The sequence below is a fragment of the Carcharodon carcharias genome, chromosome 13 (assembly GCF_017639515.1).
Source record: "Carcharodon carcharias isolate sCarCar2 chromosome 13, sCarCar2.pri, whole genome shotgun sequence".
NCBI lineage: Eukaryota > Metazoa > Chordata > Chondrichthyes > Lamniformes > Lamnidae > Carcharodon > Carcharodon carcharias.
In genome coordinates, this window is record NC_054479.1 from 83,289,117 (window position 1) to 83,306,705 (window position 17,589).

General features: G+C 46.5%; 1 protein-coding gene across 3 annotated transcripts in view; it reads left to right on the forward strand.

Moving 5' to 3' along the window:
- ntn4 (netrin 4) overlaps window positions 1–17,589 on the forward strand; it is an 81,250-nt gene that overhangs the window by 26,859 nt on the left and 36,802 nt on the right. For all 3 annotated transcript variants that reach the window (XM_041202029.1, XM_041202030.1, XM_041202031.1), the window contains exons 3-4: window positions 3,838–4,113; window positions 16,337–16,463. In XM_041202029.1, coding sequence (XP_041057963.1) covers window positions 3,838–4,113; window positions 16,337–16,463 — 403 coding nt within the window. The remainder of the gene's footprint in view (window positions 1–3,837; window positions 4,114–16,336; window positions 16,464–17,589) is intronic.

Consider the following 17,589-nt stretch of genomic DNA (forward strand, 5'->3'; position numbering starts at 1 on the left):
CCCAGGAGCAGGTTCATGAGGAGGGTTAAGAAGATGTAACTGTTTTGAGCTAAATTAACAAAATCAGGGACAAAGTAAAAGGAAGTCCCTTAAAGAGAAACTGCAAAAACAAAAGACAAAATTCAAAGGAAACTTACAAACATCAAACTAAAATGTGATCAAAAGCATCTATAAAACACCCCAGTCTCCACAGTGCCCACCGAGCACGGAAGGCCTCAACGGTGCTGGCAGACACCGCATGCTCCCTCTCCAGGGACACCCGGCTGTGAACATAGGTGTGAAAGAGGGGTAGACAGTTAGGTTGAACGACCCCCTCGATCGCCTGCTGCCAGGACCTGTTAATGGCCAACTTGGCCAGGCCCAGGAGGAGGTTCACCAGAAGGGTTAAGAACATGTAACTCTTTTAGAGTTAAAACAATTAAACTAAATTAACAAAATGAAAGACAAATCAAGCACAGCCCCTAATTCAGGTCAGCTGTAAAACTAAGGACAAAGTTAAAAGGAAACTTACAAACTTTAAACCAAAATGTGATTAAGGGGGTCACTAAAATACCCCAGTCCCCGCGGTGCCCACCGAGCATGGAAGGCCTCAAGAGTGCCAGCAGACACCACGTGCTCCCTCTCCAGGGACACCCGGCCGTGAACGTAGCCGCGGAGGAGGGACGAACAATCAAGCGGGACTCCCCCGTCAATCGCCCGCTGCCTGGACCTGTTAATGGCCAACTTGGCCAGGCCCAGGAGCAGGTTCACGAGGAGGGTTAAGAACATGTAACTCTTATTGAGTTAAAACAATTAAGCCAAATTAACAAAATTGGGATAAATCAGGCACAGCCCCTAATTCAGGTCAGCTGTAAAACCAAGAGCAAAGTTTAAAGGAAACTTACAAACTTTAAACCAAAATGTGATAAAAGGGGTCAATAAAACACCCCAGTCCCCGCGGTGCCCACCGGACACGGAAGGCCTCGAGAGTGCCAGCAGACACCGCATGCTCCCTCTCCAGGGACATCCGGCTGCGAACGTAGCCGCGGAAGAGGGACAAACAATCAAGCGGGACTCCCCCGTCGATCACCCGCTGCCTGGACCTGTTAATGGCCAACTTGGCCAGGCCCAGGAGCAGGTTCATAAGGAGGGTTAAGAACATGTAACTCTCGTTTTAGATGAAGTTACATTGTTTCATAGTTTGCCATTGTGAGATTTGAACTCTTGATCTTGGGGTTACAAACCCAGTACCATAACCACTTGGCTATTTGCACAACCTGGGCACAGCTGTTAATCGCTTGTACTTAATGTTCACTATTGTAAATAAACTCCCAAAAATGTCTCCCTGCCTATGGCTCCTTGTTCTGATGAGCAGTGTCCGTGTCACTCAGATGTGAAACCTTGGTTTCTGCACAAAATAAAAACAGGTGCCTCAGTCCAGGGCCTCTTCCCTGTGCCCTGTGCAGCCTTCAGACCAAAGTGATGATTTGGCCTCACACTCCCTGGACACATCACTAATGCTTGCATCTCGACGGTGCTGGTCATTGCTACCAGAATGTCGTGGGCAGGCGTCACAGAGTTCTCTCATTCTCTCTGTGTGCTCTCTGCACCTTTAAGGTGGGACTGGCCTCCATCTCTTCAGCATCTGTGACCAGAGATGCTGTGCTCCTGAAGGGGTCAGGTGCTGTAGGTGGACAAAGGATCAGATGCATTTGAAGTTTCATGGCTGTGTCTCCATGATATGACCCTGATCACAGAACGCAAGCGAGCTGTCCCCAGCCAGACAGGAGTCAGACATTCTAAGGCTATGTGAATATGGTGTCTCCTCACTGCATGACATCATCCACAAATCTGGTAGCTATGAGAGCCTCCCAAGCACGCCTGTCTTGTCTAGCCAGTGTGAGGGCCTCATCACTGTCATCATTGCCTTCAAGGACCTCCTCACTCTCATCCCCATCTACATGGTCCTCATCAAGGGAGACCTCCAGCTCCTCTATCTCCTCCTCAGCCAGCTCCTCTCCCCATTGCAGTGCCAGGTTGTAAAGGGCACAGCAGATGATGATGATGTGTGAAACCCTCTGCAGACTGTGTTGCAGGGCTCCACCAGACCGGTCCAGGCACCGGAACCTCATCTTCAGCATCCCAATGGTTTGCCCCACCAGGTTGTCATCCACGGGTGTCATCAGCCATGTCCTCTGTGGGTAGCCCTTGACTCCAAGGGGCCAACCCTGCAGCCTCTGTGGACCCTGGAAGACGTCAGTGACCGACTGAGAATGTAGGAGACATGGACACTCCCTGGAAACTGTATGCAGACCCGCAGGATGTGTTTCTGGTGGTTGCACACCAGCTGCACATTCAGCAAGTGGAACACCTTGCTGTTAACATAGTTGACCACTTGTTGCAACAGAGATCTGAGCGCCACATGAGCGCTGTTGATTGTACGCTGCACCTGTGGGAAACCCGAGATCTGGGAAAATCCAATCGCTCTTGCATCCTGGCTGTCTTGGTCCCGGGAGAAATACATAAAGTTGTGTGCCCTTGCGAAAATGGCATCCGTGACCTCATGGTTGCAGTTGTGGGTGGCAGATTGTGAGATCCCTACAAGGAGCCACTGGTGTAAAAATTGAGCGCCACAGTCACTTTCGTGACCACAAGCAGTGGATGCCCTTCCTGTCCCTGTGGTGCCAAATCCTGCAGCAGGTGGCAGATGTGACCGACTGGTTCCCTGAACATGCACAGTCTTTGGTGACTCTGGTTCTCAGTCGTCTGCAGGAATGAAAGGCGGTGTCTATAGACCCTGGGTGTCACGAGGCACCAATCAGCGACGCCTCGCTGTGACTCTTCAGTAACATGTGCGGGAGCCCCAGCCGCCCCTTCTTCCAAAGGGCGCTGCTCCTCCCTCTGTGCAGCCAGGCACCTCCATCACTCTTTTCTTTGTTGTCTTCGCTCTCTGTAAGCCATCAGGCATACAAATAATTCACCAGGCTCCATGCTCCTGATGTACCCCTCCTGCAGGATGAAAGAGAGAGACATGTGGGTTAGCTTGGCTGTTCTAAGAACCTCTCCTGGTTAAGCCTGAAGGCCCCTTAACACATCCTGGAGAGTGCTGGCCATCACTTGGATGGCCAGTGTGTAGTGTGCTGCACGGCTGTCTGAGACCCCACCCACCTCCGTCCCACTCCACCTGACTGATTGGCAGCAGCTTTGCCCATTGGATTACATGCTGTGCTCTCAGCTCAGGCACAGGCATTCTCCTAACCCGCACTGCAATACTGCACTGTTGGTTTGAACCATGGGGTGGACTGGTCCAAACCGTGATGATGACATTGCAAGGGGCTGTGAGCGACTCCAGCACTGACTGCTCTATGGCCAGCTTTAGTGAAGAGATTGTACAACGTGCCTAGTCATCCAACTGATTTGCAGTCCACTAAAATGCTCATTAGTTTTGCAGTCTGTGCCCAAGGGGTGTAAAGCTCTAGAGCACTTGGTGGCACTTTCAGGCCTCTGCGTTCATGAGAAGGCAGATAAGCTAGAGGCCCGACTTCATGCATGTCAATGTGGCTGCATCTGAGCTGTCTCAGCTGTGGAGGAATGGTCACTTTATACAAGGTTTCCCTGATGCATGGCCACTTTCCTCCCCCAACTCTGCACATGCTTATACACTACCTTCAACCACAGGGCAGCCCTTGTCCCCTCTCCAAGTCGCGTCAACCACAGGGAGGCCCTTGCCCCCACCCCCACCCAAGCTGCCTCAACCTTGAAGTGCAACCAGTGACCCTCGTCTGTTTGTAATCTGCTAAAAAGTGGATTTCAGTCCCCATTGTCTAATTTATTCCTGTGTTTCTCCTCTCTAAACAGGTTATATTCCGTGTTCTCTCCCCTCCGCATTCTGTAGAAGACCCGTACAGTATTCAAGCTCAGGAGCTGTTGAAAGTTACCAACATCCGTGTCTGCCTGCTTAAACGTCAGCCGTGCCCCTGCCCGGCCCAAGCCACCAGCCTCAAACCCCAGCGATTTGCGTACTATGGAATCTATGACTTCATTGCGATGGGGAGCTGCTTCTGTAATGGCCATGCTGAGCAGTGTGAGCCGGCTGATGGTTTCAGAGCAGTGAGGGGCAGGTTTCTGACTGTGGTATGTATGCTCACCATTACTCTGCAGAGAGTCTGTACACACCAGGAAATAGCCTGGCACGAGGAGAGGTGTTGTCATGGAAGCAATACGCACCATTTCCGTCCCATTCACAGAACCGCACTAAATCCCTTCATTCATTATCCTGCTGCAGGTTTAAAGAAATAATTTACATTTTATACAACGTGTTTCATGTTCTCAAGACATTTTAAAGTACTTTACAACAAATGAGTTACTTTGACGTAGAATCACAAAATATTTACAGAACAGAAACAGCCCATTCAGTCCATTCACACTGATGTTTATATTCCACATGACTTCCTCTAACTTGATCAACACCCCCTAACCAGGTCAACATATCCTTCTGTTCCTTTCTGCCTCATATCCTTATCCAACTGCCCCTTAAATGGATCAATGCTATTCACATCAATCACTCCACACGGTAGTAGGTTTCTCACCACTGCCTGGGGAAAGAGATTTCATCTGAATTACTTCTTGCATTTATTAGTGACTATTTGATATTTATTCTAGTTCTGGTCTCCCCCGACTAGTGGAAGTGTCTTCTCTATGAGAAGATTTCTCTAGCTCATATCTCTATTTTGGATGCTGAGAGGAAGTTTCCCCTTGTGGGGGGGTGGGGGGGAGGTGGCTAGAACTAGGGGACACAGTTGGAAAATAAGGGATCTCCCATTTAAGACGGAGATGAGGAGAAACTTTTTCTCTGAAAGTCATGAGTCTTTGGAACTCCCTTCCCCAGACAGCGGTGGAGGCAGGGTCAAGATTTTTAAGGCAGAGGTAGATAGATTCTTGACTAACAAGGATGTCAGAGGTTATCGGGGATAGGTGGAATGTGGAGTTGAGGCCACACTCAGATCAGCTTTGATCTTATTGAGTGGCAGAGCAGGCTCGAGGGGTTGAAAGACCTACTCCTGCTCCTAATTTGTATATGTATGTCTGCATTTCACACTTCTAAAGATCTCAATCAGGCCAGCCCCCTCAGATTCTCTTTTCTGGAGGAAAGAGCCCCAGCCTAGCCACTCTTTTCTGAAATCTGTAACCTCTCAGTTCTGGCATCAACCTCGTAAACTAATTGTTATAATATCAGCACTGGGAGCATCCACTTTACACACAGAAAAGACCCACAGACAGGGAAATGAGTGACCTGCTAACCAGCCTGGTGGTGTTCGATGAGGGAGAAATGTTGGCTAGTATTCATCTGCGCATGGTCCTGATAGTACCAACATCCTATCAGCCTCAGTTTAATACCTCCTGTGAAAGACAGCACTTCCAGCAGTGCAGCCCTCCCTCAGCACAGCACTGGGAATGTCAGCACAGATTATAGTAGGAATGATCCTTCCACATGGTAATCAGGCCCTGCTGTATGTATATGTAACTAACTACCCGTACTGAGAAAAACCAGGCCTATTTCACTGCAACTTATTCCCTGAAGCTTTTCAGTTGAAAAAAAAACTCCAGCTTGCAGAAAATAATAATTCAAGCCTCGCATTTCAGTCATTGGGCCTTTTGTTCATTTGTCAATTGATTCTTTTCTGAAAATCCTGCTTCAGCCCCACCCCCATCCCCACTTCACCCCCACCCCCATCCCCACCTCACCCCCACCTCAGCCCAATCCCCACCCCCACCTCAGCCCCAGGCCCATCTCACCCCCACCTCATCCCCATCCCCACTCCCACCTCTTCTAATGGCCACCGGGTCAACACCTGTGTTACTTCGAACCACCTATTGCAGCACATCATTGGTTCATATCTCAGCCAATAGGAAATGTCCCAGGATGAGTGAAATGCCCACACCTTCCTGAGAACTGGAAAGCTGAGGGTGAGGGAGAGATCCCTGCAACCAGAGTTTCACTTTATACTGGGTGACAAAGAGGTCACTGTCTGTTTGATGTGTAGAGTAAAGGGCTCAGGGAACAGGAGCTCCTATCCACATGGAGGTTAGGAAGTGATGGACACAGGAACTGCCTGATTAGCTTTTCCACAAAAAAAGCAACTAACACTGAAAAGAAAAGGCAAAGAGTTTCCCTTACCCTGGATCTCCTGCCTCTCAAAAAATAGTCTCAAAGTGCTTAACAGACAACATGTGGAAATCATTGAAGATTCCACACACAGTGATAATACAATTGATCATTTAGTCCAGTGGTGGGGCTGTTGACTGAAGGGAGAAAAGTTGGCCAGGATCCTGGAAGAACTCCCTACTTATCTTCAAGCAGTACAGCAAGATCATTAAGGTTCACCTAAATCACCAAATCAGGCAGCCTGAATATAATAATGGCGCACACCCTCAGTGCTTCAGGCAGTGCCAGCTGAGGCTGTATACCCCACCAACTCAAACGAGTTGGCACAAGATGAATGCAACCTGAGTTGTCAAGCAACAGCAGTTTAACATCAAGCAGACATTATATACACAGAGCTAACTGGTAGCATTCTTCAAAACTAACAATGAAAGACTTCAACACTGCCTTTCAATTAAATCCAAAATTCAGTTAAATATCTTCAGAACTTTGTGGTGTCGAGGTAGTTTGCTGTACTCCCACTTGTTGGATCAGCATTCATAAACAAAGCAAAAGGCTCACATCTTCTACAGCACCTTCCATGATCTCAGCACCTCCCCAAACTGCGTTGTATTCGTAAGCTGTTGTATTGTAGGAAACGCAGTGGTGAATTTGTGCACGGCAAGATCCCACAAACAGCAATGTGATGAATTAACAGTTAATGTGTTTTGGTGATTTCAGTTGAGGGATCACTATTGGCCAGAATGCTGAGGAAGACTCCCCTGTTTGTGTTTGAAATAGTGCCATGGAATGTATTACATTGACCTGAGAGGGCAGACAGGGCCTCAATTTAACCTGGGCACCTCTGACAACGAAGCATTCACTCAGCATGCACCAAGTCTTAGGGATGATGCTGAACCAATGACTTTGTGACTCAGAGACAAGGAAGCTGCCACTGAGCTACAACTGGCATTGATGCTTAGAATTTCAAAATGGAAACTTTTTTTTCCAATCCCTCTTTGGTCACACTCCTCCCTATATCTAAGCTCCTCCAGCCTCACAACCCTCTGAAACATCTGGCCTCTTGTACATCCCTGATTTTAATTGCCCCACCTTTGGTGGCTGTGCCTTCAGTTGCCTAAGCCCCAAGCTCTGGAATTCCCTTCCTACACCTCTCTACCTCTCTACCACACTTACTCCTTTAAGACGCTCCTCAAAACCTATTCCTTTGACCAAGCTTTTGGTCACCTCTCCTAATGTCTCCTATGTGGCTCAGTGCCTAATTTTGTTTGATAACACTCCTGTGAAATGCTTTGGGAAATTTTCCCACCTTAAAAATGCTATATAAATATAAGTTGTTGTGTAATCAGAATTGATTGCAGATCTATACACCCCCAAAGATCTTGGCCCTTGCCTTAATTATCCCTTGTTTAAAATAAACCCATCAGCAATACATTGAAAAGAGAGCCTGCAGCGATGGTCACGCTGTGATGTGGTGGTGCTTGCTTATCCAGATACATGTAGTCAGGGAGTGAGGACTACATCTTGATCTGGAGTGTTTTTTGTTGATAGGCTCGCCCATTTTTTAGTTCATTCTTGGGATATGGATATCGCTGGCAAGACTCACATTTATTGCCCATCCCTAATTGCCCTTGAGAAGGTGGTGATGAGAACTTCTTGAACTGCTGCAGACTATGTTGTGTAGGTACACCCACAGTGCTGTTAGGGAGGGAGTTCCTGGATTTTGACCCAGTGACAGTGAAGGAATGGTGATATATTCCCAAGTCAGGACGTTGTGTGGCTTGGAGGGGAACTTCCAGATGGTGGTGTTCCCATGCATCTGCTGCCCATGTACTTCTAGGTTGTAGAAGTCATGAGTTTGGAAGGTGCTGTCGAAGGAGTCTTGGTGAGTTGCTGTAGCGCATCTTGTAGATGGTGCACACTGCTGCAAATGTGCGTCGGTGATGGAAGGATTGAATGTTTAATTTGGTGGAGGGGGTGCCAATCAAGTGGACTACTTTGTCCTGGATGGTGTTGAGCTTCTTGAGTGTAGCTGGAGTTGCACTCATCCAGGCAAGTGAGGAATATTCCATCACACTCTTGACTTGTGTCTTGTAGATGGTGGACAGGGTTTGGGGAGTCAGGAGGTGAGTTACTTGCCAAAGAATTCCCAATGTCTGACTTGCTCTTGTACCCACAGTATTTATATGACTGGTCAAGTTCAGTCTCTGGTTAAAGGTAACCCCCAAGGTGCTGATAATGAGTGATTCAGTGATGGTAATGGCATTGAGTGTCAAGAAGAGATGGTTAAATTCTCTCTAGCTGGAGATGGTCATTGCCTGACACTTGTGTGGCACGAACGTTACTTGCCACTTGTCAGTCCAAGCCTATATGTTGCTCATCTCTTTTCCTTGGCCCTGCAAAAGTCTCAGCTTCAGTTCACCAAATGTGGAGCTCACCCTGGCAATCTGGCCAATTGCGCCATTGTACACTGTGCTGTTCTGTGAGGGAATGCTGCTGATCGAGCCGTGTTTGTCCATGACCTTGGTGGTACATCATTGATTGTAACCACAGGGTATGTGACTGGGTCCTTCACTGGCTGTGGAGTGCTTTGGGGCATCCTGAGTTCCCACCAATGAGGTACTTTCATTGTAGGAAATGTGACACCCAATTTGCACACAGCAAGATCCCATGACTAGCAAGTGATAATGAGCAGATAATTTGTTTTTAGTCAGTTGCTTGAGGAATTGAAATTAGCCAGGATACTCGGGAGAACTCATCTTTGAATAAAGCAGTAGTCTCTGTAGAAATGCGTCCATTGTGACCATTGAATAGTGTTCATGGTAATAAGGGAACCCTGGAAGACAGCAGGGAGAATATGTTATCCCCTTTAATAACATTTAGAATTAGGTGGATACACTTTTCCTGTAAACTGTAAGGTATTTAGTCGGTTTACAGGGATTAGCCTCACCACTCTAATATGCAAGAGATCAGATTTTATGTTTGTAGCAAGGCCTGTTGTTTAAGTATTGCTCAAAGCAGGCTGCGAGCCATTTAGAATAAATACAATTATATTTTGGAAGTGCAGAGGAAAAGAAATAATGACACCACAAAATGGTGAACTTAACTCTTTATCACCTGAACTGAAAATCAAAGGGAATTTTAGCTGAGGAAAGTGGTGCCTTGCAGTCAGTGCGATGGTTCATGAAGTGGCAATAACAGGTTAGTAGATCAATGGTAACTGTTCCACACCATGAGTGAGGGGGCTGGTGAACTCTCCCTTCTACTCTGCTTGGGTCCTGATTTATGCCCTGCACGTAAGAGGCGGTCATGGGAGGTTGTGAGCAAAGATTCACAGAGGAGAGAAATCATTCCAGACTGCATTCACCCCCACCCCCACCTGCTAACAGTCAGTTGCTTAGCAACATCAGTAGAGGTCTGAGAGCAGATTACAAAGAAAGATCCTTCATCGCTCATGATTGAATGGGAATATTGGTGGCAGGAATGTTGGGAATGATTTGCTCTCTGGAGAAGTACGGAGGTTGTGACTTGAACATTGAACAAGCCCATTAGGCAGTGATTGAGAGGTTGTGACCCCATTGAGAGGCAGAACTGAATAAAGGGATTAAAACAGGTGTCAGAATACCAACAATCCACTCCTGTATCAACTGACTGCTCCTTTCCCTGAAGCACATTGCTGCTGCCTGGGAATCTTTGATCATTAGTATTGATGGGGACTGGAGTTATACTGATGGCAGTTTGAAGAAGGAATTACAGACTCATCCCAAGGTTATTGAAGGAACCAGCTACACTCACTCTGCGGAGGGATATCACTCACCAAAACACAATAATCGCCCAGTGTTGGGGTCAATTATAGATACAACATTGAGACTGCCATTAGAGGGGGTGCTCTACTGTTACATCATCTTCCATACTGGGCACAGCACCTGCAACAAACATTTACCTGGGGCCCTGCTGAAGTCACCAGCATGCTGATCTTTGTTAATTCATGAGCCTCCGGCTGGAGTCTCATCCATTGCCAAACCAAAGGCTTCAAGTAGGAAATAGTTGGGAAGGGAGTGGAAAACGGAACTGCTCTATTGGAACTACCATCCTACTCCATATCTGCCATGAGGAGAGTTAGAACCATCTGTCCAACCCCATGAATTAAACCCAGGGTCAGTCCTACATTTGCCAAGTCCCATTCCGGAGGTTAGTGGCTTCATCTTCAGAAATACCAGCGATCCAAAAGAACTCAACACAAAGATGCATCAAATCATGGCAGCTTTAGAAGATTAAGGGGTGATCTTATTGAAACCTGCAAGATCCTGAGGGACTTGACAGGGTGGATGTTGAGAGGATGTTTCCCATTATGGGGGAGACTAGACCCAGGGGACACAGTTTAAAAATAAGGGGTCTAAGAAATTTTTTCTCTCAGAGTATTGTGAATCTTTGGAACTGTCTTCCACGGAGAGCAGTGGAGGCAGGGTCAATGAATATTTTTAAGACAGAGGTAGATAGATTCTTGACAAACAAGGGAGTCAAAGGTTATTGGGAGTAGGCGGAATGTAGAGTTGAGGCCACAATTGGATCAGCCATGACCTTACTGAATGGCAGAGCAGGCTAGAGGAGATGAATGACCTACTCTTGTTCCTAATTTGCATGTTTGTATGAAGTTAATAATTAAACCATCAAGGTAGTGAGCATAATAACCAGCACAGAGTGCTGCTTAACCACAGCTCTTAGCATGAAGTGTTTTGTCATCAAAGTTAATGAGGAAGGCAGACAGATAGCAGCAGCAAGCATCAAGTGTTTCATATAGAACTCTTGGTGTTAATAATAAAAGGTTGGTGAATGGATAGTCCTCTTTTTGGGGCAATGTGTTGTTCAGACATTCAGTGTTACCATCTATCTGAACATGCCTCACAATCCTTCACTGTTGCTGCGTCAAGATTTTGGAACTCCCCCTAACAGCACTGTGGGAGTGTCTTCAGCACACAGGCTGCAGCGTTATAAGAAGATGCCTCACTGCCTTCTCAAAATGGGATGGACAATGGATGCCAGCGATATCCATATTTTTAAAATGATTTTCTTTTTAAATCCACCTTGTACACTGGATGATTAAATCTAAAGGAACCGTGATATATAATAATCAAATTTAGTTTGTTAACCCTCTACCTTCATTATTAGTCTGCTATGTTGAAATTAGCAGCAGTAAAGCATAAAAAGAGTAGGAGGCCAGAGTTGGGCCACCACCTTCCTGAGGGCAACTAGCTGCTGCTGCTGCTTGTAGCTCCTCCTGTCAGGAGATCTGCTGTCATAGTAGGTCACACTCGCCTTTCTTGCGCCATCCTCACACATCCACCGAAAGGCAACCACTCTGATGTCCATTATCCAACTACACATAGGTTGGCCCCCCTTTTTGCTGCCTTTCACTTTTCCTCTAGAAGAGATCTCTGTAGCTTTTCAGCTCTGATCAAATGGTGAAAATACTGACATTTTTTTTCACTTTTTAGAGTTCTTTTTGCTCTTGCAATTTCGAGCACCTCTTCATTTGACTTACGGTCTGTATATGGAGATTTTAGCATATTTCTTAGCATCCACATTTCAAAGGCCTCTAATTGCCCCCGCAGATCTTTATTTATTGTCCAGCTTTCTAAGGCAGACAGGGAACGTGGAAAGAATGTGACTACTTATGAGTTTTTTCCTTGTTACAAGCTTGAGTTTTCTTGTTGGTAATTTCATATAGCCAAGGCAATTAGGAATGGACAATAAATGAGATCTTACAAGTGATACCCACATCTCGAGAATCAATAATTTGAAAAGAAAAATATAAAATTAAAGCTTCTGGAAGTAAGGTTAGGGAAAGGAAATATACCTTCTAGGTTGCGATTTAAAACGGAATAGACTGCAGGTCAGTAAAGGTGGTCATGAAGGTGTGGGCAGAATCCTTTGCTTTGCATCTAGAGACACAGTCTACCATGAAGTAATTTTGAACATGTGAGGACCTTAGCTAAGATGGCTATGGATTATTGTTCATACGACTCTTCTTCAGAACTGAAGAGAGGTAGGGATGTGATGAGTTTTATGCTATTGATAAAGGGGGGAGGGGCAGGTGGAACAGAAGAGGTCTGGGATCGGTTAGAGAGCGGGGAGATTAAGTGACAAAGATGTCATGGAATGTGAGGCAAAGGGAGTGATAATGATACTATTAAAGACACAAAGTATTGGTCCAGCATAGGTGTTAATAAAGGTTAGTGCTGTCTGAAAGCAAAAACACAAGACCAAGATACAGACTGACATTTGGGGAAATAATTCAAAATGGAGGAGGGAGTTCATGGTCTGAAGTTGTTGAACTCAATATTGAGTCCAGAAGGCTGTAAAGTGCCTAATTGGAAGATGAGGTGCTATTCTTCAAGTTTGCGTTGGGCTTCACCAGAACATTGCAACAGGCCAAGGACAGAAATGTAGGCATGAGAGCAAGGTGGTAAATTGAAATGGCAAGCGACAAGAAGTTCGGGGTCATGCTTGCAGACTGAAGGAGGTGTTCTGCAAAGCGGCCACCCAGCCTGTGTTTAGTTTCACAACGTAGAGGAGACCACATTGTGAGCAGTGAATATAGTAGACTAAATTGAAAGAAGGACAAGTAAATCACTGCTTCAACTGGCAGGAGTGTTTGAGGACTTAGACAGTGAGGAGGGAGGAGGTAAATGGGCAGGTTGTGTGATTACATTGGAAGGTGCAGTGGGAAAGGAATGAGGTGTTGGGGGTGATAGAGTGGACCAGGATGTCACAGAGGGAACAGTCCCTTCGGAATGCCAACAGGGAGGTGAGGGAAAGTTGTGTTTGGTGGTGGCGTCACGCTGGAGTTGCAGAAATGGCGAGGATGATCCTTTGATGGTGGAGGCAGGTGGTGGGGTGGAAAGTGAGGTCAAGGGGACCCTATCATGGTTCTGGGAGGGAGGGGAAAGGGTGAGGGCAGAGGTGCAGGAGATGGGTCAGGAACGGTTGACGGCCCTGTCAGCCACAGTGGGGGAGAATCCTTGGTTAAGGAAAAAGGAAGACATGTCAGAAGTTCCGTTGTGGAAGGTAGCATCACCAGAATAGATGTGATAGAGAAACTGGGAGAATGGGATGGAGTCCTTACAGGAAGCAGAGTGTGGAAGATAGGAGGTAGCTGTGGGAGTCGGTGAGCTTGTAATGAATATTGGTAGACAATCTATCACCAGAAATGGAGACAAAGAAGTCAAGGAAGGGAAGGGAAGTGTTGGAGATGGACCATGTGAAGGTGAGAGAGGGGTGGAAATTGGAAGCAAAGTTGATAAATCTTTCTAGTTCCAGATGAGAAATATGAAGCGGCTCCGATATAGTCATCGATGTCCCGCAAAAAGACTCGTGGGAGGGGGCCAGAGTAGGACTGGAACAAGGAATGTTCCACATACCCCACAAAAACACAGGCATAACTGGGGCCCATGCAGGTACCTATAGCCACACCTTTTATTCGGGGAAAGTGAGATAAATTAAAGGAGAAATTGGTCAGAGAGAGAACAAATTCAGCCAAGTGGAGGAGGGTGATGCTGGATGGGATTGTTCGGGCCTCCATTGAAGGAAGAAGCAGAGAGCCCCTAGACTGTCCTGGTGGTGGTGGAAGTGTAGAGAGATTGGGTGACCATAGTGAAGAGGAGACGGTTAGGCCCAAGAAACTGGACATTGTTGAAATGATGTAGGGTGTCAGAAGAATCACAATCATAGGTGGGAAGAGACTGGACAAGGGAAGAAAAAGTGGAGTCAAGATAGGAAGAAATAAGTTTGGTGAGGCAGGAACTGACTGAAAACAATGGGCCTGCAAAGACAGTCCTGTTTTTGGATTTTGGGAAGGAGGTAGAAGTGAGCTGAACAGCCTATGAGGTTGGAAGCTGTGGAGGGAAGATCTCCAGAGGAGATAAGGTCAGTGACAGTCTTGGAAACATGGCTTGATGTTCGGTGGTGGAGTTATGGTCTGGGGGAGGTAAGAAGAAGTGTCTGACAGTTGGTGCTCAGCCAGGTAGAGTCAGTACACTGAAGTTATTGGAATTGAGGAAAATTGAGAGTAGACTGGGTAGGATGTTAAAGGGTATGAGGAACAGAGAGGATAGGATTAGACTCGGTGGCATATTTTATAGAGTCAACCTTGGCTTGATGGTAGCATTTTTACCTTGGAAGCATGAAGGTCACAGGTTTAAACACTTGAACGTTTTATCCAGGCTGACACTCCAGTGAAGTACTGAGAGAGTGCTTAACTCTCAGACGAGTCAAACTTTCTCAAACCAAGATCCCATCTGTCTTCTCAGGTGAATGTAAAAGATTCCATGGCACTACTTTGAAGAGCAAGAAAGATTCCTGACCAATATATATCCCTCAGCCAACACCAACCAAACAGATTAACTGGTCTTTATCACATTGCTGTTTCTGGGACCTTGCTGTGCATCAATTACCTGCCATATTTCCCCACATTACATAGGCTGTAAGATTTGTTGGACTGGCCTTAGCTTGTGAAAAGCATCGTATAATTGCTAATTATTTCTTAAGGGTTTTGGGGAATGTGTAAAAAATGGGAATAAGTGGCTCACAGGGAAATATTAGGGTAGATTTGATAGGGTGAATGCTCTGTTTCCGTGCAAGACCTTCCATGGCTCCATATTTTGAAATCACTACGGAATTCAACTGAGATGCTGATATTTAACATGCTGATGAAGTGCAGAGATTATGTGATTTTAAAAAATGTTCCCTATCTCAGAAACTGTTGTCCAGAATTAGCTTTACACCAATCTATGTCCCTTATCAGAAAATCTTATGACCGGAGATATGCGACTGTGGTCTGGCTGCAGAGAGTGAGTCACATAACAAGGAAGTGCTCGCAGTTTCAGAGAAGCCAGAAAAGCTGCTTTGTTGCTTCTGCAATTTGTCAGCCTCCCTACTATCTGCCAGCTCAGTCTGCTTATCGACTCTGTGCTGACTCTCTACAAGAGCAATTTAGCTAGCCCCACTACCTCGCCCTTTCCCCATAGCCTTGCAATTTTTTTCTCATCAGGTGTTTATCCAATTCCCTTTTGAAAGCCATGATTGAACCTGCCTCCATCACTCTTTCAGGCAGAGCATTCCACATCTTAACCGCTCACTGTGTAGAAAAGATTTTCCTCATGTCGCCTGTGGTTTTTTTTGTCAATCACTATAAATTGTTGTCCTCTGGTTCTCGACCCTTCCACCAGTGGGAACAGTTCCTCTGTATCTACTCTGTCCAGCCCTCACATGACTTTTGAAAGCCTCAATAAAATCTCCTCTCAGCCTTCTCTTCAAGGAAAATGGCACTAGCACGTAACCATGCAACTGAAGTTCCTCATCCATGGAACCGTTCTTTAGGACATCACTGAGATGAGTAATTTGCAGAGGGTGATTTCATCAAACTAGTGTCCTCACTGTGTACTCCATGTACTTGTTCGTGTGAGCCTCATGTCATCCTTCAGAACTTCTCTCACTCTCTAAATCCCCTCCTTCAACCCAGCACACATCATTCCCCAACTGACAGCACAAGCTTGAATCTAGTGGTTGTGGTTCTAGATGAGGAACCCAGAGATGCTGAGTTCAAGTCCCACCATAACAACTCATGAACTTGAACTCAGTAAATTTCTGAGCTGTGTTGTTAAAATGACCATGTAGACTGTCAGATTATCACCAAAAAGTGATCTAGTTGCTGCACTTCCCCCACCCCCTCCCCGCCATAAGTCAGAAATCTCAGCCCTGAGAGCTGCCGGCCAATCAGAGGCCAACAGCTCTCCATTATCACAGTGTCACCAAGGTTCATCATGGGGGAGAGGGGTTGGAGTAAAGGGCAGGGGGGTGGCTCTCAGGGGACCCCCTTCCCGATGCAAGGTCCCTCTTTCAGTTGCACTCAGAGCCTGATCAAGGGACCCCACTCCACCACCTCCCCCCACCACAATCCTTTGGTTTGCTTGTCAGTCTCCCGCATGGTGAGTCCCCCAACCGTTGCTGGGCAACAGATTGAGGTACTTAAGTGATTAATTTCCCATTTAAGGGGCCTCAATTGATGTCCGGGTGGGAAGGCTGCCCACAAAAAGTGCTATATAAATGCAAATCTTTCTTTATTTCTTTCGGTGTGTCACTGACTGACTGGCTCCTTCCCTGATTTATTAGGTTCTCTATTCATCTCTATAACAGGTCCATGGGAAGTGTATCTGTGAGCACAATACTGTGGGTAAGCACTGTGAAAGGTGTGATCCTTTGTATAACGACCAACCTTGGAGGCCTGCAGATGGCAAGAGGGGAACCGCGAACCAATGCCGGAGTAAGTATTGAGATGGCTGCAGTTCTCTGCAAAGTTTTTGAAGCCAGTGCAGAGGAGATTTACCAGAACGGGAACAAGAATGAGGGAGCTCAGTTATTTGGAGAGACTGGAGAAGCTGGGATTATTTTCCTAGAACAGAGGAAGTTTAAGAGAGATTTAATGGAAGTGCTGAAAACCAGGAAGGGCTTTGATAAAGTAGATAGGGAGAAACTGTTTCCAGTGGCTGGAGCTACACAGTTTGAAGATAATCAGCAACAGAATCAGACAGGAGATGCGGAGAACATTATTTATGCAGCGAGCTATGATCCAAAACACACAACCTGAAAGGCTGGTGGAAGTAGGTTTAACTGTACCACCCAAAAGAGAATGGGATAAATATTTAAAAAAGGGAAACTTGCAGGGATATGTAGAAAGAGCACAGGGGATTGGGATGAATTGGATAGTTGTTTCCAAGAGCCAGCACAGGTATGATGGGCCGAATGACCTCCTTCTGTATTTTATGAGATTCTAACAAGCAAAGGTTGAAGCGGGAACAACTGGAGAGAGATGTGACTCAGGGTACATTCCAAACATACATGAAATAAATTGGTGAACACAGTATTGAGGGGCATTGGTGAGTATGGAGGGTGTTCACCTTAACCCAGTCTAAAATCAATCAAGAATGAGACAAATTCAGGCAGATGAGACCCTATCACCACCTTAACCCCCATCTCACCACCTTGCCCTACTATCACCTCACCACAAGCTCCTTCCCAGTCATCACATGCAAATGGTGGTGGACTACCATGGGGAGATAGTATATTATCTTTCCAGGTCCCAGGGAGCTTTACCTCTTTTTATGCAGGGGCTGACTGCGGGCCCAGGGGAGCTGCGGTGAAGCTCGCTGGTTCCTTCCAGTGGTGGGACAGGGCCCTGCTGTGGTCAGCTGTCCCTCTAAGAACTCACCCACTGAAGGCCTCGGTCTCGGGCCCCGGCAAGAGATCACAGTTGCCATCTTGCAGCGTGGCCCAGTGTCCCCTGGCCCTAAGAGATTTTCATAAATAGTTCTATCATTTTTAACAGGGTCTGTCCATGATGGGTCTGTCAAGAAAGGATGGACATTGTCTCTACTCCTTCCTCGCCTCAT